The sequence below is a fragment of the Protopterus annectens genome, chromosome 7.part1 (assembly GCF_019279795.1).
Source record: "Protopterus annectens isolate FY-2018-M chromosome 7.part1, PAN1.0, whole genome shotgun sequence".
NCBI lineage: Eukaryota > Metazoa > Chordata > Ceratodontiformes > Protopteridae > Protopterus > Protopterus annectens.
The window spans coordinates 498,679,813-498,701,807 of NC_056740.1; the positions used below are offsets into that span (position 1 = coordinate 498,679,813).

General features: G+C 43.4%; 1 protein-coding gene across 1 annotated transcript in view; it reads left to right on the forward strand.

The window, feature by feature from the left end:
• Positions 1-21,995, forward strand: part of LOC122807606 (TRAF interacting protein) — a 676,961-nt gene that overhangs the window by 139,192 nt on the left and 515,774 nt on the right. Inside the window, exon 4 of the mRNA XM_044078516.1 lies at positions 1,652-1,691. Coding sequence (XP_043934451.1) covers positions 1,652-1,691 — 40 coding nt within the window. The remainder of the gene's footprint in view (positions 1-1,651; positions 1,692-21,995) is intronic.

Below are 21,995 nucleotides of genomic sequence, written 5' to 3' on the forward strand. Positions count from 1 at the left end.
CCACGATTAAAGTACAATTGGCGGCTATATCGCATTATCACATTGGACAGGACACAGCTCCCCTTATGACAGCGAAATTATGCAAATCCTTTCTCAAGGGAGTTTTTTTATTAAGACCTCCAGTCAAGGAGGTTGTACCGCCTTGGGATTTGTCTTTAGTCCTGCAGGCCCTTACTGCTCCTCCCTTCGAGCCTGCAGCTTCTGCTGATTTAAAATTCCTTTCCTGGAAGACTGTCTTTCTGGTAGCTATCACTTCAGCCAGAAGGGTGTCTGAGCTTCAGGCTCTTTGTGTCAAACCGCCTTACCTTTCTTTCTTCCCTGATAGGGTGTGCCTCAGGACCAATCCATCTTTTCCGAAGGTCTCTTCTGAATCCAATATTAACCAGTCAATCAATTTGCCTGTCTTTTTTCCCAAGTATTCAAACAAAGGGGAATACAAATTGCATTCATTGGATGTTCATAGACAATTACGTTTTTATATTAACAGGACAGCTGGCCACAGGAAATCAGATCAGCTGTTCATCTCCTTTGCTAAATTTGCTCTGGGTAAAGCAGTGTCTAAAGTCACTCTGTCTAAATGGATTGCTAATTGCATATTGCAGGCATATGACACTTCAGGCAGACCTGCTCCTCAGAGGGTTACGGCTCATTCTACTAGGGCAGTTTCTACGTCAGCCGCCTTTAAGTCCCGTGTTTCGTTGGATGATATCTGCGCGGCAGCTACTTGGTCCTCGCCTCATACTTTTATTTCTCATTACAAGGTGGATGTTGTTTCTAGAGGAAGAGCATCCTTTGGCTCAGCGGTGCTCCGGAACATCCTTCCATGATGGCCGCCCAAGATTCAGGTAGCTAGGGACTCTGTCCCACAGGTTGCAGACGAATGAAGTCTTCCTACTTCAGATTTAGAAGTTATGTACTCACCATAACGTTCCATCTGAGTAGGTGACTTCATTCGGATGCAACCATCCCCCCCTCCATCCCCCTGACCTTTTTAGAGCGAGTATTTATGCTGTTTTAGTATACTGTGGTCAGTATTTGAGGCAAACTCAATCTGAGGTCAGTCAGGGCTTGGCAAGGGGTTATGGGTAAGAGGGAGGAGCTAGGAGCTCGGAGCCTAAGCTTTTGAATTGCCGGCTCGGATCCGAGATCGGATCCGATACCCACAGGTTGCATCCGAATGAAGTCACCTACTCAGATGGAACGTTATGGTGAGTACATAACTTCTAATTTTAATTTCATTCAGTGCTTTGTTACAACACCTTGCTCAAATGTTATTATTCTGTCTTCTATATTACTGCGCTTATAGTAGTTTTGAAAATTGTATTGTACTTTGTTGATATTAGCTTTGTAATAATTGTATACAGAGCTTTTCTCCCCGGGCATCCATTGAAAACAGGCTCATTTTGGCCCAGTGGAGTTTCCTGGTTAACAAACTGCAAATAAAAATAAAAAAAATGTGAGGTTGGATCCAATACCAAATTGTTGAGGAATAATGAGAACGGACAACACAGATGGATAGTTATGGTGAGTACTTAACTTTAATTTTCTGTAGTAAAGTGAAAAAATGTCAAAGATAAGTCTGAACTTCATAGTCTGTTTACTTGTGCTCCACAAGGAATTCATGAAACTGTATTTATTTAATGTATTTTAGAATGAACTGGACAGATTGAAAGCCCAGCTGTCTATGAAAGGTAATCTTTAAACTTCTCAATTGTTACCTGTACATTTGCTGTTGTGTATTTTTGTCAAGTTGTGCATAATCACTGGTGTGTATGAATTCCTAGTACTAGGGCCATGCTAGACAAATCTGATAGCATTTTTTGATTTCATAACCTGAACAGCACAATAGAAATATGCTTGGGAGTATGACCTGTTTGGACAGTAGTAAGGCATTTGACACTGTACCAACTGGCTGCTGAACAAATTGGGCATGGACCATTCCTTTGGTTTGTAATGAGAGTAAAACACTGGCTGGATAAAAGGGCACAGAAAGCTGTAGGCAGAAGAAAAGGACTATTCCTGGTAGAGTGCCATACAGATTTTGGACTGTTGCTGGGCCTTTTCAGTGTATGTTTGAGATGTTGCAAGAGGTTTAAGACGGTCTCTTTTGCAGATGCCGTGACATTTCCCAGCAGTGTCTGTGCACAGCACAAGGTGCAAAATGCATGAAAAGAGATTTAGCAAGATTTACAAATAGTTTAAAATATGGTAATTTAAATTGCAGAGCAATGCATCTGGGAAGTAGAAACTTGACTAGAAAGTGGACATTAGGTGGATGAAGCTGTTAGCATCGTAGGGAGAAAGAGGATTGGGATAAGGTTGTACCCGATACTTTCAAGGGAAATAGACAATGTTATGCAACCTCATTAGTATTCTAAAATATGCATGCTAATTGGATAAAACAGTAAGCATGCCTGTTGTAAATTGCCCTTAGGATGAAGTCTGGGTACCACAGCCCAATACAATGGAAAATGAAACCACAAGCAATACTATCAAACCACTACAGCCACAGGTAAACACTGCATTACCTAGATGCATGTGTGGACTGCCACGAGCAATACGATCAAACCACTACAGCCACGGGTAAACTCTGCATTACCTAGATGCATGTGTGGACTGCCACGAGCAATACGATCAAACCACTACAGCCACGGGTAAACTCTGCATTACCTAGATGCATGTGTGGACTGCTGCTAAATAAGAAGGCAACATGGAAGGGTGCTAGAACACAGGGATACCTAGGAAGGGGTATCTCCATTTGAAAGATGAGTTTAGCCCTTTGTGTGGATAGCCAATCAGCCACAACTGGAAATATTAGCATTAGTAGAGATCGGTCCTTTAAGGTTAGAGTATCAAAACCTTTTGGAGAAGAGTAGCAAAAATGGTGTAGAATATATAGCTGAAGTCATATAAGGTCAGAGAAAGATGGACTGTAATACATAATCTCATAAAAGTAGAAGGGAACAATTTTTAAGAAAATAAAGGGACTGTCTAGGCAGCAACATCTTTCTAAAAATCAGTTGTGTAAAGAAAAAGATTACAGCGTCTGTTATAACCTAAAACAAAGGAAAAAAAGATGCAATTTCATTTTCAAGATGGACAATTAAAGAAAGGTGAAAAGAACTATTACTTCCAAATGCAACTCATTTGGGAAATATTCCTTTACTTTAAGGCTTATTCAGTTATTTGACATGATTTATCATTGGCTAGTTTTCATCATGAGTACTAATCCAAGTCCCTTATGTTCTGTTGTCATCTGCAGACACAAGTCCTTGTTTCTTACTATTCAGCACTCTAGGTTGAGTGACTGCATTCTCTGATCTTTGATCTGCAATTCATCGGTTAGCATTGATTGTCACCTCTTTAATAAGTGAGTGTCAAAAGATATAATATCCTTCCTTATCACTGTTGCAGTATTTCTTATTAAAGGAATATCCTGCCAAGGATAGTCAAACGTCCAGACAGCATACGAAAGCCTTAGCATTTTCCAAACACCTTACTTCAGTTGTATGTCCTATGTGTATACATAAGTGACATGGAACAACTTTGCTGCCAGTCCAATCACTAGTTTTGAATTATGTAAGTCCTTCATCACATTGGTTTAGTGACTGAATCTTTGATAAATAAGTACCGTGTTGGAATCTCTTCCTTCCTTTTATCTTTTAGTTGGATTGCCTTTTGCATGTCATCCAGAAAGGGAAAATGGCAATGTGGAAGGCAAATTCCACATAAATGCAGATATAAGAAGTGCCTTTTTTGTCTCAAAGCTACCCAAAACAATACTCTGTGTTGATATTTGTCAGGCATTTGTACTGAAGATCTTACATAGTTGTCTGCCTTCCCTTTCCATCTATATAGAGAACCAGCACTTGAAAGTATTAACACTGGGAATTATGGCTTCTGTATCCTCCTGCTCAAACATTCTGCTGCTGCTTTATATAAATAAAAATAAAAAAATAAGTCTAAAAAGACATGTATTTTTGCTCCCCATTCCCCCTGTTGTTCAGCCTCCTCTGGACATCTCTTTTGGGTTGGATGAAGAACCCGAGGACCATGCGATGCCAGACAATATTGTGATCTCACTGGAGACTGACATGGGGGGGCAAATACCAGCACGTCTGCTGCAGGTGATGAGGACAAAGTGTGGCTGATTATTTCAGAGGGTCCTGGAAGAATTTCCCAAATTCTTGTTAGGGAGGAGGTTCCAGGTCCCCTTAAAATCAGGCAGGTGTCTGAACATCTTCGGTTTGTCAGGGCTAATGTTTTAATAAAAAGGAAACTGGGAGGGGGGGCTGTGGCTCACATGGCTGAGAACCAAAACAAAGAATGGCAGGATGTCACTCTGGGTGTTTTCCAAGCCTTCTCAGAGGCAGTCAGTTCCTTCCTCTTTTTTATCTTCTACCCCTTCAAAAGCATCTATATCACATCATAAATTACGTGTATATCGAACGCTCACATGAGCGAATATTCACGTACTTGAAAATGGTATTGTGGGGGGCTGTGCCCCCTACACCCTCCACTAAATATATATTCCTAATCCGAGATTGCACTAAAGTGAGGAAAGGGCAAAAATACTGATTTTCACTGTACCGCAAAAAAAAAAAAAAAAAAAAAAAAAACCTTTGAGTATGTGAATATTCGATATTCCCGTATTCAGTGAAGTGATATTGACCCCTTTAAAACGCCCTTGAGATTTTGATTCCTCTGTAGAGGATGTGGAGTTGGATTCTGGGGGAAGAGTCTTTGGCCCACTCTTCTCAGATCCAGTCCCCTCTTGCATTTGGGTCTGAGGAAAAGGATTCCCTTCCTCATGGTTCTCAAATTGAGGAATTATCTTTTGGGGACATCTTTTGCATGATAGAATATTTTAAGTGAGCCTGTTCCCAAAGTTCTAATATCCATAAGAGGTACTATGATCTTCTGCAGATTGGCTCGCCTTGGCCTTCAACATGGCATCCACCACTGGAGGGACTGTAGAACACCTTTTCCTCTGATTCCCAGTCTCCTGACTCTCAGCTTACTGTACCAAAGATACCTGACCGGTTCTATGAAGTGCTTCAGGCTAAACATTTTTGTATAAAAAAACCCTGCTGTGATTTCTCTGGCAACTGATAAGCCTTCTAAGTTACTGTCCTCTTCCAAATCTTTACCGTCTAATAAGGAGACTAGGGCGGTGGATAGGTATGGAGAAAAATGTATAGAAGTCTGCCACATTAGCTTTCAGGGCCGTAAACTTCCAAACCCTTATGACAAGGTATGTGCTGGCTCTTCCTTCTAAACTTGGGGGAGTTCTGCCTCATTCTGAAGCAAAGCCTTTTCCATTTCCATTTTGAGCTGTTTCCTAGGTAGCTTTTCAGTCCATCAAATGCAGTTATGATGCTGCTGATGCCTCTTCTAGGACGACAGCATCAGGGTCTGTTATGAGAAGGTACTCCTGGTTTAGGTTGCAATCCTTCCCTGAAGACATTAAGGGTAAGTTAGTGGATTCTCCCATACCCTTAATGTCTTCGGGGAGGGATTGCAACCTGAACTAATCGTCTAAGTTGGTGGTTTCTCCCTTAGACAATCAGAATCTGTTTGGCTCTGCTGCTGTTGAGCTCCTGAAGACCTTGCAGGATAAAAGAAACGTCATGCAGGACCTTAAACAGATCTTTCTATTTCCTATTCCTAAATTTCAGAGGAATCACCCTTCTAAATCATCTTTGTACATAGGCAGCAAAGTCAGCTTCTCGGGGGGTAAGACATTTTCGAAGAAGGTTTATCCTGATGAGCCTTGCCAGGGAGTACTAGGGGTCAAAAGCATTCTTTTCCTGACATATTTGCCTCTCTTTGACTTTCAGCCACTTCTGACCTTTGGCCAGATTCCTCTTTCCCTCAGACTGACAGTCTTTTCCAGTTTGGTACCAGATCACCACAGATTCCTGATGCTTTTCATCATTCAGAAAGGTTACTTCATGGTATGGAAGTCCCTTCCTCCCTTTTCATGCATTCCCTAACCTCCAGTTTGCCAGCTTCGTAACTTTTCTTCAAGATTTTTGGTACAAGGAACCATTCACCCTGTTCTGCCTCTTCGTGGGGCAAGGAGATTTATTCCAGAATGTTTCTTGGAGGCTCATTCTGGACCTCTCCTTTCTCAACACATTTCTAAAAGTTCCTTCATTCAAGATGTCTCTCCACTGTCAGTTTCCTATGTTGCTTCTTCTGTCATTCTTTGTGTCTCTAGATCTGAAGAATTTATCACTTCACATTCTTATTCACCCTCTCTTCAGGAAAGTTTTACATTTCTCTGTTTCCACCTCATATTATCAATTATCTGCTTTGCCTTTTGACGTTTCTATAGCTCCAAGGGTCTTTACAAAATATCTGGCCCCAGTAGTAACCTTCTGCCAACTTCAGAGCGATCAGATCTTCCCGTATTTTGATGACCTTCTGATTCAAGCCCCCATCTTAGCAGTCTCTGCTTCAGGATCTGGAATATAACTATGCTTCTGCTGCATGGTCTGGGGTTCACTTTAATCTCAATAAGTTGGTTTGGACCCCCTCTCGGTACCAAGTATTTCTGAGTTGCTGGATTGCAGAATTCAGACCTTGCTGATGCTGACATTTTCTCTTCCCAAGTTTTTTCCTTTGGCACTTTATTTATAGTCTCCTCTTCCTCTTCCAGAAGTACTGCAAGAGAATTTCTTTAAGTTCTGGAGTTGATGGCATTCGTTATTTGTATAGTCCCTTTCACTAGACTCCACGTGAAGTTTCAGTGGCATCTTAAAACTGTTTTGCTTCAACACTGCCATATTCTGGACTCTCTCAGCATCCGTCTTTTGAATTGCCTCCAATTCGAGTTCCTCTGGTTGATTCATCAGATTTCTCTTAATCTTGGCTTGTCTTTTCTGGCTTTTTCCCCATTCAGAAGCTGTATACAAATGCTTCAGATCAGGGTTGGGGAGATTCTTCTAAAGGCATCAGGGTTCAAGCAGTGTGGTCTTCCCAGCAACTGGAGGACCATAGCAACAGCAAGGGTCTATATTAGATCACCGAATGCTTAAAAAAGCGAACAGTGATTTAATCGACCCTATGTAAGCAAAAGTTTACAATTTTGAACTGCCAGAACAGCAATTTTTTTCGTAGGGAAAAAAAATTGCTATTCCAACAAAAAAAAAAAATAAAACACTTTTAACGTTACATTAAGTGGGGACTTTGACCCCCACCCCCCTACTTAAATATACCAACTCCAAGACTGCACTACAGTGCCGAAAATGACAAAGTAACGAAGCGGCCAAGCAAATTCTTTCCCAGGGAAAAAAATTTGCTTAAAAGCCACTTCGATCTTTTGCCGTTTCCGTCTTTTGAGTTCGACCAAGATGCATTTGAAAGAATGCGTCCTTCGGCCTTCTAATAGGGAGCCAACAGCAAAGAGATGAGAGCTCTGAATGAGTCTCTTCATGCATTGCACTCCCTTTGGTTCCCAGGTCCTTTGAGGATCTTTTCAAACTACACCACAGGTTATGTGGTATATAAACAAGCAAGGGGGCACAAGTCATACCTTCTCATCATCTGATCCTTCAGGAAGTTTACATTCCCTCAGAGCACAATCTAGTAGCAGATTATCTGAGCAGGTCCAGGGCAGATCCTCATGGATAGACATTGTCCATTACTGAGGCACTATGGACTCCTCAAGTAGATCTTTTTGCCTCCACTCTGAACACGCATCTTTCCAGATTCTGTTCCAAGTTGTCAAGTCCACTGGCTTGGAAAGTGGATGCCATGTGTTTTTCTGGGAAGGGGATGTTTCTCTGTGCATATTCCCTTCTTCCTCTTACCAACAGTCCTGCAAAAGATCATGTGGGACAGGCCCAAAATCCTTTTGGTTACTTCCTTTTGGCTCAGGCATCAGCATCTCCCCTTTTTTTCATCTTGCCAGGGCGAGTCATCATAGGTTATATCACAACATGGATCTTCTTTCACAGAACAAGGGGTCTATCGTTCACCTTCATCTACTCGCCCTTCATTTGACTGCTTGGCTGGTAGGGATTTGATTCCTTTTTGATACCAGTTTTCTGAGGACATGTTTCAGGTTTTGTAGGAGGCCAGAAAACCCACTACTAGAAAGTTTTGTGTCGCTAAATGGAAGATATTTTTCTATTTGGTGTTGCACTCCTGAAATGGACCCTCTCTTTGTGGGTATTTCTACTGTTCTTATTTGTGTGAGCAGTTCAGTTCTGGTCTGGCATACTTGTATGTATTTTAAAGCTCGTTTGTCAGTCATCTCTGCTTATCTGCCTTTGAGTCCACCCCTTTCATCTGGATTTGAAATCAATTTCTGAAAGGAATCTTTCATATTATGCCCCCAATAACACCTATTCCTCCTCCTTGAGTCCTTTTAATTCTTTTTTTTGAAAAGTTGACTCAACCATCATTTTAGAATGCTGTTTCTTCTTTGCAGCTCTGTACTTGGAAGATTATTCTGTTGGTGGCTCTTATTTTCAGCCAAGAGTGTTTCTGAACTTCATATGGCAGTCCCCCCCTATTTTCACAAAGACATTGTTTCTTTTCATACTAATCCTTTAATTCTCAGTTCTCCTGAAGCGCTGCCAGATTGCTTTCCTCTGGAAGCAGTCGGGGCTTATTTCTGTCTGCACCTAGCTGCCTGGCTCTCTATTACAAACTATCAATGGGTGCATAAATAATTTCCAGATGCTATCACATTCTCCTAATATCTTACCCTTGACCTCCGAAATCCCTTCCAGATGTTCCACCCAGCTTCCGAAAATAGAAAGCTATGTCAAAAACGAGTCATCCAACAGGTCTCCCCAGACCAGTGCGGATCTGGTTTTTACTCCAGATTCTTTTTAGTGCCAAAAAAGACCGGGGACTGGAGGCCCATTTTGGATCTCCGCCAATTAAACAAATCAGGGGTTCAGACCAAGTTCCGCATGGTCACGATTCAATCCATCCTCCCTTTTCTTCGGGAGGGTGTGTGGATGTGCTTGATAGACCTCCAGGATGCGTATTACCACATCAAACTGGACAAACGCTCCAGGAGTTTCCTTTGCTTCCGGCTGGGAGCCAATCATAATCAATTCAGAGCCCTGCCATTCAGTCTCTCAACGCCCCCCAAAGTGTTCACGAAATGCCTAGCAGTGATCACAGCTCATCTGAGACTTCAGGGATTCCATGTGTTTCCATATTTAGACAATTGGCTCTTCTCCGCCCCCACCAAGCGCCTTCTGGTTAGGGCCCTCCACTACACTCTAGTACTAGCGGAGTCGCTGGGCATCACCATTCACTGGGAAAAATCCAACCTTCAGCCCTCCCAACAATTGGAATTTATAGGGGCACTACTCAACACTCTAACAACTCTGGTCTCTCTCCCCTTTCACAGACTTCAGAGATTAAGGGCACAAGTTCAAGTGATACTCTGTTGAAGAAAGGTGGCTGCAAGGGAGGTTCTTCAGGTTCTGGGATGTATGGCGGCAGCCATCCCAATTATTCCCCTAGCCAGATTACATATGAGATTGCTACAATGGCTTCTTCTGTCCCAGTGGATATCCAGTCTTCATCCCCTGACCTCACAGATTCTCATCACCAACTCCTGCAAACAAGATCTTCTCTGATGGATGAGTATAGACTAAAATCTTTGGTGTTGCCCCTTCCAGGATCCCCATCCCAGCTCCACGGTGACCATGGATGCTTCCCTGATAGGGTGGGTGGGGGGGGGTGGCATTTCCAGGGAAGGTCAGTCCAAGGCACGTGGTCCAGTATAGAGGTCAACGTGCATATCAGTGTCCTGGAGTTAAGAGCGGTGCTATTGGTGTTGCAAGCATTCCATCTGCTCCTTCCGTCAGGAACGATTGCTATCCAGTTGGACAACATGTCCGTTGTCTGGTACATAAACAGGGAGGGGCCAAATTCTACCCCCTGTGTCGTGAAGCCATGAGAATCTGGCATTGGGCGATAGCTTCCAACCGCTTTCTAATCGCAACGCATATCCCGGGGAGCTCCAACGTGATTGTGGGCAGGCTGAGCAGATGTGCATCATTCGTCCTCACGAGTGGTCTCTCAGTCCGAGTCTAACGGCGGAAATCTTCAGCCACTGAGGCCAGGCATGCTGTGACCTTTTCGTCTTCCCCTCGAACACAAAATGCAGCAGCTACTTTGCCCTCTTATCCCCTCACGGGGAGTCACCAAGAGACGCTTTGACTCACGATTGGCCCGTGGGTCTCCTTTATGCTTATCCTCCGATACCTCTGATCCCTCTTTTTCTAAAGAAAGCTAGTCAGTTGAGAAGCAAAGTGATCCTCATTGCCCTGTTCTGGCCTCATCAAGTGTGGTTTCCCTTCCTCCGGCCTCAACTCTTACAACCTCCTTGGATCCTGGACACCCGTCAGGACCTCATATCTCACCCACAAGGGCTGACTCCACCGAATCTTTCCACTCTCGAGCTGACTGCTTGGCTTTTCCACTTCTGTTAGTTGCCAGGCAGGAAATCCTCTTCTCATCTGTTCGTGATATTATCCTGGCCTCCCACAAACCATCCACCAGAAAACTTTACAGGGACAAATGGAAAAGATTATCTGGTCACATGATCAGATGCTAAATCCATTTTCAACTCCTGTAGCTACTATTCATCATTACCTTTCTGAGTTGTTTGACAATGGTGCATCAGCTTCCACTATTCGAGTTTATTTAGCAGCTATTTCTAACTTCCATAATGGTTCAGATGGAGTCCCGCTTATTTCCACCTGACTTTGCAAGACCTTCCTCAAGGGAATTTTCCATAGCAGACCTCCTATCAGGCAACTGGTGGAGGCATGGAATCTCTCCCGGGTTCTTCAGTCTCTCTCTCTCTACCCCCTTTTGAACCTGCTGCGACATGTGATCAAAAATTCCTGTCATGGAAATCCTTGTTTTTGGTGGCAGTCACTTCAGCCAGACGACTATCTGAGTTGCAAGCTTTATGCATTGAGTCCCTATCTGATCTTCCATAAGGACAGAATATCAGTTTGTACTAATCCATCCTTTCTCCCCAAGATGGTTTCCGACTTTTCTATTAACCAGTCCATTAAGCTCCCTATATTCTTTCCAAATTATTCAAACAAGGGAGAATACTACCTGCATTCATTGGATGTTCATGGACAACTACGTTTCTACTTGGACAGAACTAAGTCCTTTTGCAAGTCGGACCAGCTTTTCATTTCTTTTTCTGGTCCAAGAATGGGGTGTGCAGTATCTAAAGTTACTTGTCAAAATGGCTCAAGGATTGCATTACCTTCTCATATTCGCTTATGAATGAATCTAAGCCTGCTCAAATCAAAGCTCACTCAACTAGGGCTATCGCAGCATCTGTTTCCTTCCACTCTAGAGCCTCCATGGATGACATCTGTGCAGCAGCCATTTGAGCTAAACCCAATACCTTCATCAAGCATTACAAATGAGATCTGATCTCCAGGGGAAGAGCGGCCTTTGGCTCAATGGTTCTCAGGAATGTTCTTCCATAAGGGCCACCCAGTTTCTCCAAGTAGCTTGGGATTCTGTCCCATCAGTGATGAATAGGAAGAAGATTAACAACTTCAGATAAAGAAGTTATGTCTTACCATAACATTCCATCCGAGTTGTTTATCTTCTTCCAGTCATCACACCTTCCCACGGGCCCCCACCAAAGGCTCCTGGCAGATCTTCTGGGTCTTTGTGGTGTTTCAGGGTTTCTGCACAGAGATGGCCTCTGACTTTCTGTTTCCTCTATATGTTGCATGCAAACTCGATCTGAGGTAACTGAGTGAAGGGCATTGTGGGTAGCAGCTTAGCTCGAGAGTTTTTGGTGCATGCAAGCTTGGTATAAGGCCAACTCTGTTCCGAGGGCTCGGAACCGAACCCATCAGATCTCAGTGATGACTGGAAGAAGATGAACAACTCAGATGGAATGTTATGGTAAGACAACTTCTTTTTCATAGCGTCCATTTGCATAACCACTCGGATACTTTCTGCACAAGACTAAAGCTATAAGGAAATCTCAGGAACTTTGTTTCCTTCCAATCCAAGAAACTGAGTTTAGGTGTTTCTTAACAAACCATCTCTTCTTGGATTTTCTTGGATTTCTAAGGACATTTCGTTTTGCTATTCTTTTCATGGTAATCAGCTTTCTTCTGGGGTGGTAGCCTCTTCTGGTGCCTTTGTGAAGGCTCTGGATACTAGAGACATTTTATAAGCTGCCACGTGGTCTCCTGTACATACCTTTACTAAAGACTGTACGTTGAATATGGTTTCTAAGGACAGAGCTGGTTTTGCCATGGCCATCCTGCATAGGTTACTGGAGGGTTCCTCTGAGGCCTCCTCCTCCTACCCTATCCAGAAGCTTTTGTAATCTCCCTTTAGTAAGGAATACTACAGCAGTGATAAGGAAGAACATATTGCTTTAGTGTAGAATCTTATAACATAGATGTCCTACTTCTTTTTGTGATATGCTGTCTGTCCCTCCTTCCACTGTTTTACTCTGTTTCATACCCTCTGGTCGAGGGGTCCTTTCCTTTCTAGATGCACATGTACTTACTTTTCCTCTTGGGTTGCTCTGGTTCTCTTGGGGCAGTTCAGTTTGGAGGAACCTTTGTACTTTATTTTTGCTAAGTTTTGCTAAATTAGCTGTGGCCAAGACTCGACATTCTGAACAGTTATCCTTCTTGTTCATCTTTTACTTTATCTTGCAGACTGTTGAGGCTGCAGGTTGGGATGCCAGATCAGTAATTCACAGACCTCGCTTGTATTTATTTCGCTGTTTGCCTGTGGGGCTGCCAAGCAGATGCCCACAGGAGCACAGAAATCCTCAGAGAGACCTTAGCAATGACCAGACTCAGGGAACACAATTACCATGGAAGGTTCAACGCTTCTGAAACTGCTAAAGACCCCAGCCTTGGCAGACGTACCCCAGGCAGGAATTACCTAGGAGGACCATCAGTGACACTGAACTAAAGCACAAAATGGACAACGCCTTTCCTCTTCTAGAAAAAACAAGTAATAAACCTTAAGGGACTGCACTGCGAGGAATCTACTTTAAGTACAGCTTAGATTAAATAAAAAACTTTCCCTAATGGGCCTCAGACACTTCAAGAAAACCTGTCTGGAACAACATTGAAGAGGCCTTGATTCACAAGTGGAACAAAGTACTGGGAGAAGCCATCCTGAAGTTAGTTGACATCCTGTTGAAGCAAACTGTAATTCCACTCGGTGATCACCTTGAGGCTTCAGTTTAACAGTAAAACCACGCTTTATTCAACAACACAAAAAGTCAGGTAAGCGCTTTCGTCTATCTAATTACAGGACTTTTTCAAAATCAAAACTGCTGTCAGTTGTTATCCTTAAATGCACACACAATCAAGCTCCAAACATTAAAAAGTCTAATTAATTGTTTAATTAATTAAAGTAAAATACCCTTACAATGCAAAAATTCAAAAATTCAACATTAAATACTTAAAAAACATTGATTGTAAAAATATATTTTTTGTTTTTGTAAACTTGTTTAATCTTATTTATAAAGCCAAAGCTCTTTCATTTAAAATAGAGACTAGGGAAAGGTGTTTGTTAATACCAGGGAGGTATATGGCATTAAGTCTCATTTGCCATCTTAGTTCGCTTTTTGCAATATTTTTCCCAGGTCCCATCCCTGTAGTCTTTTTGATGACCTCTAAAATCTCAAAATAAAACCTAGTGCAACGGTCACAAGTTGTGTGTTTATATAAAGCGTTATTCATATTTTCTACTTCAGTGGCATAGAGATGTTCATAAATTCATTTATGTAATGCTCTGTTTTTCCAGTGTAAAATCCATTACATCCTTGACATATGGCCACATAAACAAGACCCTTAGTTCCACAGTTCCCTCTTACTAAATCCACCTTTTCCCAAGGGTCTCCTATAAAAATGAATTTCTCAGTTATAACGTAAGAGCAATAATTACATGTCCCACATGTCGTAGTACCCCTACCTAAATTTTTAATGGGGTGGGGGTGTTCCCATAGGTATTTCATATTGTGTCACATTTTGTAAACAAATGAGGGTGTAGTCCCCAATGTCTTGTTAACTTCACTGTTACCTTCAAAAGTTACCCAATTCTTCCTCACAATGTTCTGTACAGTTTTCTCAAAGGGACTGTGAAGGCTGCCAGCCTAGTTATAGAATTTTGTAAATAATTCTGTTGTAAATATTAATATGATCCACAGGCTTGTTTCACAAATATAAAGAAAACTGTGTTGTATTGTGCTTCAAAAATGTAACCACAGTGCACCCTGCTGTGGAAGAAAGCTGATAAGTAAATAATTTTACAACTGTGTGTGATCTCAAGCTCGGAGACAAGATGTCTGCAGCTGGAAATTATTTCTATTGTCCTAGGACAGAGATAATTACTAGGTTTCACATGTAAAGTGTCTTTTATGGCTGTGGCTTCCTGGCAAGTGCAGATTACAAAGAAATGTAAAATTTTAAGTTCTGTAAGCCTGGGAAGCTTAAGCAGAAGTGTCAAGAATTATGTAATCTGAAATGACTCCGCAGTAATGTGTATTATCAATACTCATTACAGCTGAGTGACGTCTCCAGGCGTTTCTGCAGTTACCTCCTACTGCGCCTCTAGGCATCAAATATTGCCTGTTCATATTTGCATTAATAATTCCCAAACCATGTTACATACAAGGTATCAGAAACATTTATCTTATAGCATACATGATGGCAAATGCAACTGTATTGATATATAACCTCTATCAATGGGTATTTGTTAAAAATGTAAGGTGATAACTTCATTTTTAAATGCTGAAGCCAAGTCCACTGGGAGTTAAACGTACACACTCAAAAGGGCTCTAATGAGATGACTTTCTCAGAGAAAACGAGATGGCATTTTGTATCTTCTCCTAGATCTGTAAATATCCTCACCAGCACTGTGCCTTGTTCTGTAAGTAAAGTTATTTAGAACATAGTTTCCCTTAGGGATAGATAAGAATATAGTCATATTAATGTAGATAGTTTCTATATTTGTGAGACTATCCTACAATGTTGTTTTAAAGTATTTCCTGTGATTTCTGAACTCTCTAGTGTCACTGTGTTGAATCAGTGAAAATTGTCTTGTGTTTTTATCATTTATTATTAAATATTTGTAAACCTTTTAACTGTAGCTGCTGTTCTTCGTGTTTCACTGTTGCAGTCATCACACTTGGGTTATCTGCCTGCAGGCAGCCCTCAGTCGGCCCGAATACCAGAGACTTAATATTTCTGCGTCGGATGCTGTCGCTTCTTCCATGACGTCAGATTGTCAGGGGTATAAAAACAGGCAGCTGACGCCATTACATCAGTCTCTTGCTGCGGGAGCCCGAAGCAGAAGCAGTTTCAAAGTGCCAGTCGGCCCCTACCTGAATTTTCGTGTTCCAGTTGAATAATCCTAAAGTCTTATAAAGCTAAGTAACCCAGATGGGGATCCTTTTTTCTTGCTCTAACTGATGTCAGAAAAAGTTAACAATTGTCTTGCCTGTGGAAAGCAAATACCTCACAGAGATTTTCATTCTGTTTAGGCCCAGACCACGACGTTTCTCGCTGTCGGTTTTGTGCCTTGTTTAATGCCGAATCATTCGTTATCAGGCTATCTTTGTCACTAATTTCTTTCGCTCTCGATCTCCATACTCTGATATTGCTTTGGTAAGCCAACCGACTACCGATCTTTCTAAAAAGCACAAGGATAAATTCAGAGACAGACCACCACATAGGTCCAAAACCGCAGACGATGCTTCTGCTAAGCTAGTCGCCAGTCCGCTGGTATTCAGTGAGGTGCCTTTGCAGCCCCTAATACCCGCTTCTATGGATTCACAGGCCTCTGCTGAGACCCTTTCGGAGTCTGGTATATGCAGCAAGATGCTTCTTCGACTATGGAACCTGCGGATGTCTCTACCTTGGATGGGTCCAGAGCCGCTGTGCAGGCACCGGCTTCTGAGGGAGTTTTTCGTCCAACCGATGTTCGAGTCCTACCTATGACTGCAACCAAAATTACCGAGTTTCTTAGGCCCAGAGTACACACTATACCTGGAAAACCGAAGAGAAAAGCGCATGCTCAGGCACCCATGCCACAAAAACAAATGCTTAGAATGGCTGAAGACCTCATTACCATGATTAGGGGAAGCCAGCCTTCCCCTGCTAAGAGACAAAGAGCAGAATTCCCTTCAGGTTCTACAGACCAGGAGTCAGATGACTTTGACCTTTCTGACTATGAAGGCATGCCCTTATCCACCTATGAGGATTCTGATGCAGAGGAATCCATTCCCTCTGCCTCTCCTCCAGAGGATTTTCTTTTGGGGAAACCTTGCACACTTGAAGAGAGCATTTCCACTGGGAATGCCAAGACTTATCCTCAGTCCAAAAAGAGAGTCAGAGAATTTTTACAGTTGCCTCAGCACATGCCTTTGGCTATTCCCCCTGTCCTGGATGTGGTGGATGATGTTTTCATGGAATCCAGTGTTAACCCAGACACTTTACCTCCGGCCCCTAGGAAACCTGACAGGTACTACAGAGTACCCGATTCTCACCAGTTTCTTTTCAAGAACCTTACTGCTGACCCAGAAATTATTTCTCAGGGACCTAAAGATATTAAGGCTACTACCGCCAAAAATCCTACCCCTTCGGACAGGGATTCTAGAGCTTTGGACAGATGGGGTAAGAAGGTATACACCTCTGCAACTCTTGCTATCAAGGCATTGAATTGCCAGTTTCACATGCTAAAATACCAGCAACATATTATGGAACTTACTAAACAAAAACTGGTAACCATTCCAGATTGAGCAGAAAATAAAGACCTGCATGAGCTTATGCATTCTGCAAATCAAGTAGGTAAGCATACTTTGAGTGTGGCTTTGATGTACCTTGCAGGGCAGCAGTCAGTGGCTCTGTACTGCGAAGACATGCTTGGCTGAAGTAACAGACCTTGCCAGATCATGTCAAATCTAAATTACTAGACGCTCCTTTGAATAAGGACCGTTTGTTTTGTACCAAAGCAGAAGTTGTTCTTAAAAAGATGGAAGAAAAGGCTAAATCTATGCAAACTGTTAAAGATTTCCTACAGGTGCAACCACCTAGGTTCAGTAGACACTGCCCTTCAAAACAATGGTCCTTCCCAGCAACCTCCAGGCCTGCCCAACCTAGGCCCAGGGGAAACGGATCACCCAGACTACAGTCTCATGGTATGCAGAGATCTAAGCAATGGAGTGCCCCCACCTCTAAATCAGGGAGTGGTAAGCCGCCTCCTTATGGAAAAAGCACTCAATGACTTTTCAACTCTACTTCCCAGCCCTACCCTGTGTCCCTAGGAGGAAAACTTGCCTTTCATGCAAAAACCTGGATAACCATCACTCAGGGCCAATGGGTCCTAGACATTGTATCCCAGTGGTACAAATTTTATTTCCACTCCCTGCCAACCCCAAGCGGGTTTCCAGGCCTTCCTCCAAACCAGTGGGCAAAGGCTCAAAAGTAAGTACTTTCCCTGCTCAATATCAAAGCTATTCAGCCTGTTCCAGCAGAACAGAAGGGTCAAGGATTCTACTCCAGACTATTCCTGGTACCCAGGAAAGAGGGCTCCTGGTGCCCAGTCATAGACCTTTCAATTCTCAACACCTTCCTGGTGGTACCAAAATTCAAGATGCTTACCCTGCAACAGCTTCTCTCCCTATATTAGCCAAGGATGCCTGGTTAATCACCCTAAACTTAAAAGAAGCCTTTCTACACATCCCTATAAGGGAGTCTTGCAGAAAATATCTACGTTTCAGAGCAAGGTCTATGCATTATCAGTTCTCTGCACTTCCCTTTGGCTTATCTACTGTGCCCAGGGTATTTGCAAAATGCCTGGCTCCAGCCATTGCATACTGCAGGCAGAGAAACATCCAAATTTATCTGTACTTGGATGACTGCCTGATTCAGGCAGACAGTCAGGAATTGCTGCTTCAACACCTGGCATTTGTAAAAAGCTGACTCACGTCATTGGGGTACACCATCAACGAAAATATATCAAAACTGGTACCAAGTCAAAAGATTGTATTCCTGGGAGCAAGCTTGGACACAACTTCCCAGATGGCATTCCTCACTTCAGAAAAACAGGTTTATCTGACAGACTACTTCAAACTAATGGCCACCAGAACCCAGCTATCTGCAGGAAAAATACTGCAAGCCCTAGGGTTCATTGCCTCATGTGTATGCAAGACTGCATATGAGGAAACTTCAGTGTTTACTTATAAAGTCTTTGGTGCCAACATTCTCAGGACCTGGAAACAGTCATTCCTATCATACCTTGTCTAAGGACAGAGTTCCTCTGGTGGGCAGAAACATGCAACCACAACAAGGGACTGCCTTTTACTCAACCACAAGCTGCCCAGACCCTGACCGCAGACGCATCAGACTATGCATGGGGGGGCTCACGTGGCTGGCAAATGTATTCAGGGCCACTGGAGCCTAAATCAAATCCTCCTGCACATCAACCAAAAAGAGATGCTAGCTGTACAGAATGCCCTGACGTCTTTCAGACATCTACTCTCTCCAGGACAACTGCTGATAAAAACAGACACCACCACAGTTATGTGGTACATCAACAAGCAGGGGGGGAAAAGCATTCTTACTCGCTCTGCAGGTTAGCCATGGCCCTGTGGAACACTGCTTTGGACAACCAAGTCCATCTACAAGCTCAATTCCTGCCAGGCAAGCAAAACTCACTGGCAGACTACTTAAGCAGAAATCTCCTAGACCCACATGAGTGGAAATTGGAGCCCAGCACCTTCAACCTTTTGATCCAGAAATGGGAGACCCCAGAGGTGGATCTCTTTTCCTCCCCTGACAACCACCAACTAAGCAAATTCTGCACCAGGAACCCTCACAGCAGAGCCTAGAAGGTGGATGCCCTATCCTTTCAATGGGGAAATCTCTCAATCTGTGCCTTCCCACCTCTGTTCCTTCTGTCAAGAGTATTACTCAAGATAAATCAAGACAGGCCAAGGACAATTCTGATCATCCCGGACTGGCCTCGCCAGCACTGGTACCCACTCCTGCGCAGCCTGACAACGATGCCACTCTGGCACCTACACCAGACCCCAACCCTGCTATCTCAGCAGGAGGGACAGATTTTGCATCCACAGTTACAAACACTAAATCTTGCAGCCTGGCTTATTCCTTAAGTACTCCACCAGTAACCCTTAGCAAACAGGTGCTGGATGTCATCCTTGAAGCCAGAAGGCCCAGTACTAGGAAATCCTGTGTTGAAAAGTGGAAAAGGTATTGCCCTTGGATTCAGTCTAAAGGAAAGGACACAGCACTGCCCTCTTTACCTCTAATCCTGGATTACCTAGCAGAACTACTGCACAGAGGCCTATCCTCTTCCAGTAAGATCCATACCTCTGCCATTTCAGCTCATTACAATACTGAGCCACCTCTATTCTCTCACCCTCTCATCAAACAGGTCCTGAAAGGTGCAAACAAATTAAGGCCACCAAGGAGAGTGCCCACCCCTGCTTGGGACCTTAACTTTGTACTGGAAAAGCTCACGCTTCCACCTTTTGAACCTGCTGCTTCAGCAGAGCTAAAATTCTTGTCTTGGAAAACAGCCTTGCTTCTAGCCATCACTTCAGCTAGAAGAGTGCCCGAGTTGCAAGCACTGATGGCTGTGGAACCCTTTATTATTTTCCATGCCGACAAGGTTTCCCTCAGGAATAACAATTCCTTTATGCCTAAAGTGGTGTCCAGTGTGGCACTCAACCAATCCATTTGCCAACCTTCTTCCCTAATCCTCAAAATAAAGGGGAACGAATACTGCACTCTTTCGACATGCACAGACAGCTCAGGTTCTATCTTGATAGGACTAAGCCTTTCAGAAAATCTAACCAGCTGCTAGTCAGCTTTGCAACAGGGGCAGAGGGTAAGGCCATTTCCAAACAAACCATTTCCAAATGGATAGCACACTGCATCCATTTCTGCTACAAGCACCATGGAAAACCAACCCCTCAGGGGGTCAGAACACATTCCACTAGGGCTACATCTACCTCTACAGCATTTTTCAGGGGAGTCCCTACCAGGGACATACTGGAAGCTGCTACCTGGAGTTCTGTGCACACCTTCACCAAGAATTACCACCTGCCTATCTTTTCCAAATCCAGGGTAGGATTTGCTACAGCAGTCTTGCAAGGCCTAATAGCCAGCCCTAACTCTTCTTGACTGCCTCCAACCTTCCTCAGCTTTGGGAATCAACCCAAGTGTGAAGACTGCAACAGTGAAACATGAAGCACATAGTACAGTTGTGTACACTTGCCATAAATGTAGATGTTAGAGTGTATTCACTGTTGCAGTCCTGGTTTCCCTTCCTCCTGCCCCTTGGTTTCTCTATCTCTCCTCTCTATGGCTATTCCTACTGGTATTGGTAGTTACTTTTTACTGGTGCTGTTTCCACACCATATCCTAGCTTCCTATTTGGGGGCTCCTGACATTTGGGGCAAGAAAAGCTGATGTAATGGCATCGACTGCCTGTTTTTATACCCCTGACAAGCTGATGTCATGGAAGAAGCGACTGCATCTGACGCAGAAATACTAAGTCTCTGGTATTTGGGCCGACTGAGGGCTACCTTCAGGCAGATAACCCATGTGTGATGACTGCAACAGTGAATACACTCTAACATCTACATTTATGGTAAGTGTACACAACTGTACTTTCTTCTACTTTGTCTCAAGAAGAAACTTCACTGGTGGATCCAGCAGTTGTCCTTCAATCCAGGGCTCCCTTTCATCCCCCTCTCTTCCTCTCAGGAGCTTTTCAGAGATGCTTCAGACGTTGATTGGGATGCAGCTTTTGGCTTCTTAAGGTACAGGCCGTCTGGTCTCCTCTTCAAGAGAAGAAGCACATCAGTGTCAGCGAAGAGAGCCCTTCCACTGACTCTTCAGGCTTTTCATCCTATTTTCTCCCCCTGACCTCTCAAGGTGTTTACAGACAACACCACAGTGATGTGGTATGTAAACAATCTGGGGGGGGGGGGGGTCAAGATCTTATCTTTGCTGGTTGGCTGTCCTGGTATGGGGTCTCACTGTCCACTGTCAAGTAACTCTCTCTTAGTGCAGTTTACATTCCCTCAGGTCAAAACATTGTGCCAGATGCTCTGAGCAGGTTCTTAACTCAATCACACGAATGGATGCTTCACAGGAATGTGTTTCTGGGCATTGTCCAACAGTGGGGTGGTACTCAAATAGATCTATTTGCCTCCCCTCTGCACAGACAACAACTGCTATTTTTGTGTCAGAGTTCCAGACCCTCTGTTGTGGAAGGTAGACGTCCCTCTCTTTTTCTTGGAAGGGAATGTTTCTTTATGCTTTCTCTCCCCTTCCCCTCATTCCAAAAGTCCTGTTCAAAATTCAACAGGGCTCTCCCAAAATCTTGTTGGTGGCTCTCTTTTAGCTGAGACAACATTGTTTCCCTCTTCTGCATTTAGCCAATGGCAATCATCACAAGTTAGTTCACTGGGTGGACCTATTCACATAAGATAAGGGACCTCTCATCCATCCCCACCTGTCCACTCTTCAGCTGACTCTGGGTGATAGGATTTTGATTCTCATAGAAACCTTTTTTTCTGAAGACATGCTTAGGGTGCTGCAGGAGGCCAGGAAACCCAATACTAGGGAATCCTACTTAACCAAATGGAAGAGGTTTTCTGTTTGGTGTCCTTTTCATAACCTGGATCCACTTTGGTTCCCTCTTATCTATGTGAATTGCTCAATGCTGGGTTATTTTATTCTTTTGTTAAGGCCCACTTATCAGTTATCTCTTCTTGCTGCCTTTATCTCCTCCTCTAGCGTCTAGATTTGAAGTTAAACAATTCCTTAAGGGTGCCCTTCATATTAGGCCTCCCAGGAAGCCTGTTCCTCCTCAGTGAGATGCAATTATTTTGGAGAAATTGACTCTGGCTCCTATTGAGCCTGCAGCTTCAGCTTCCTTGCAGCATTGCTCTTGGAAGACTG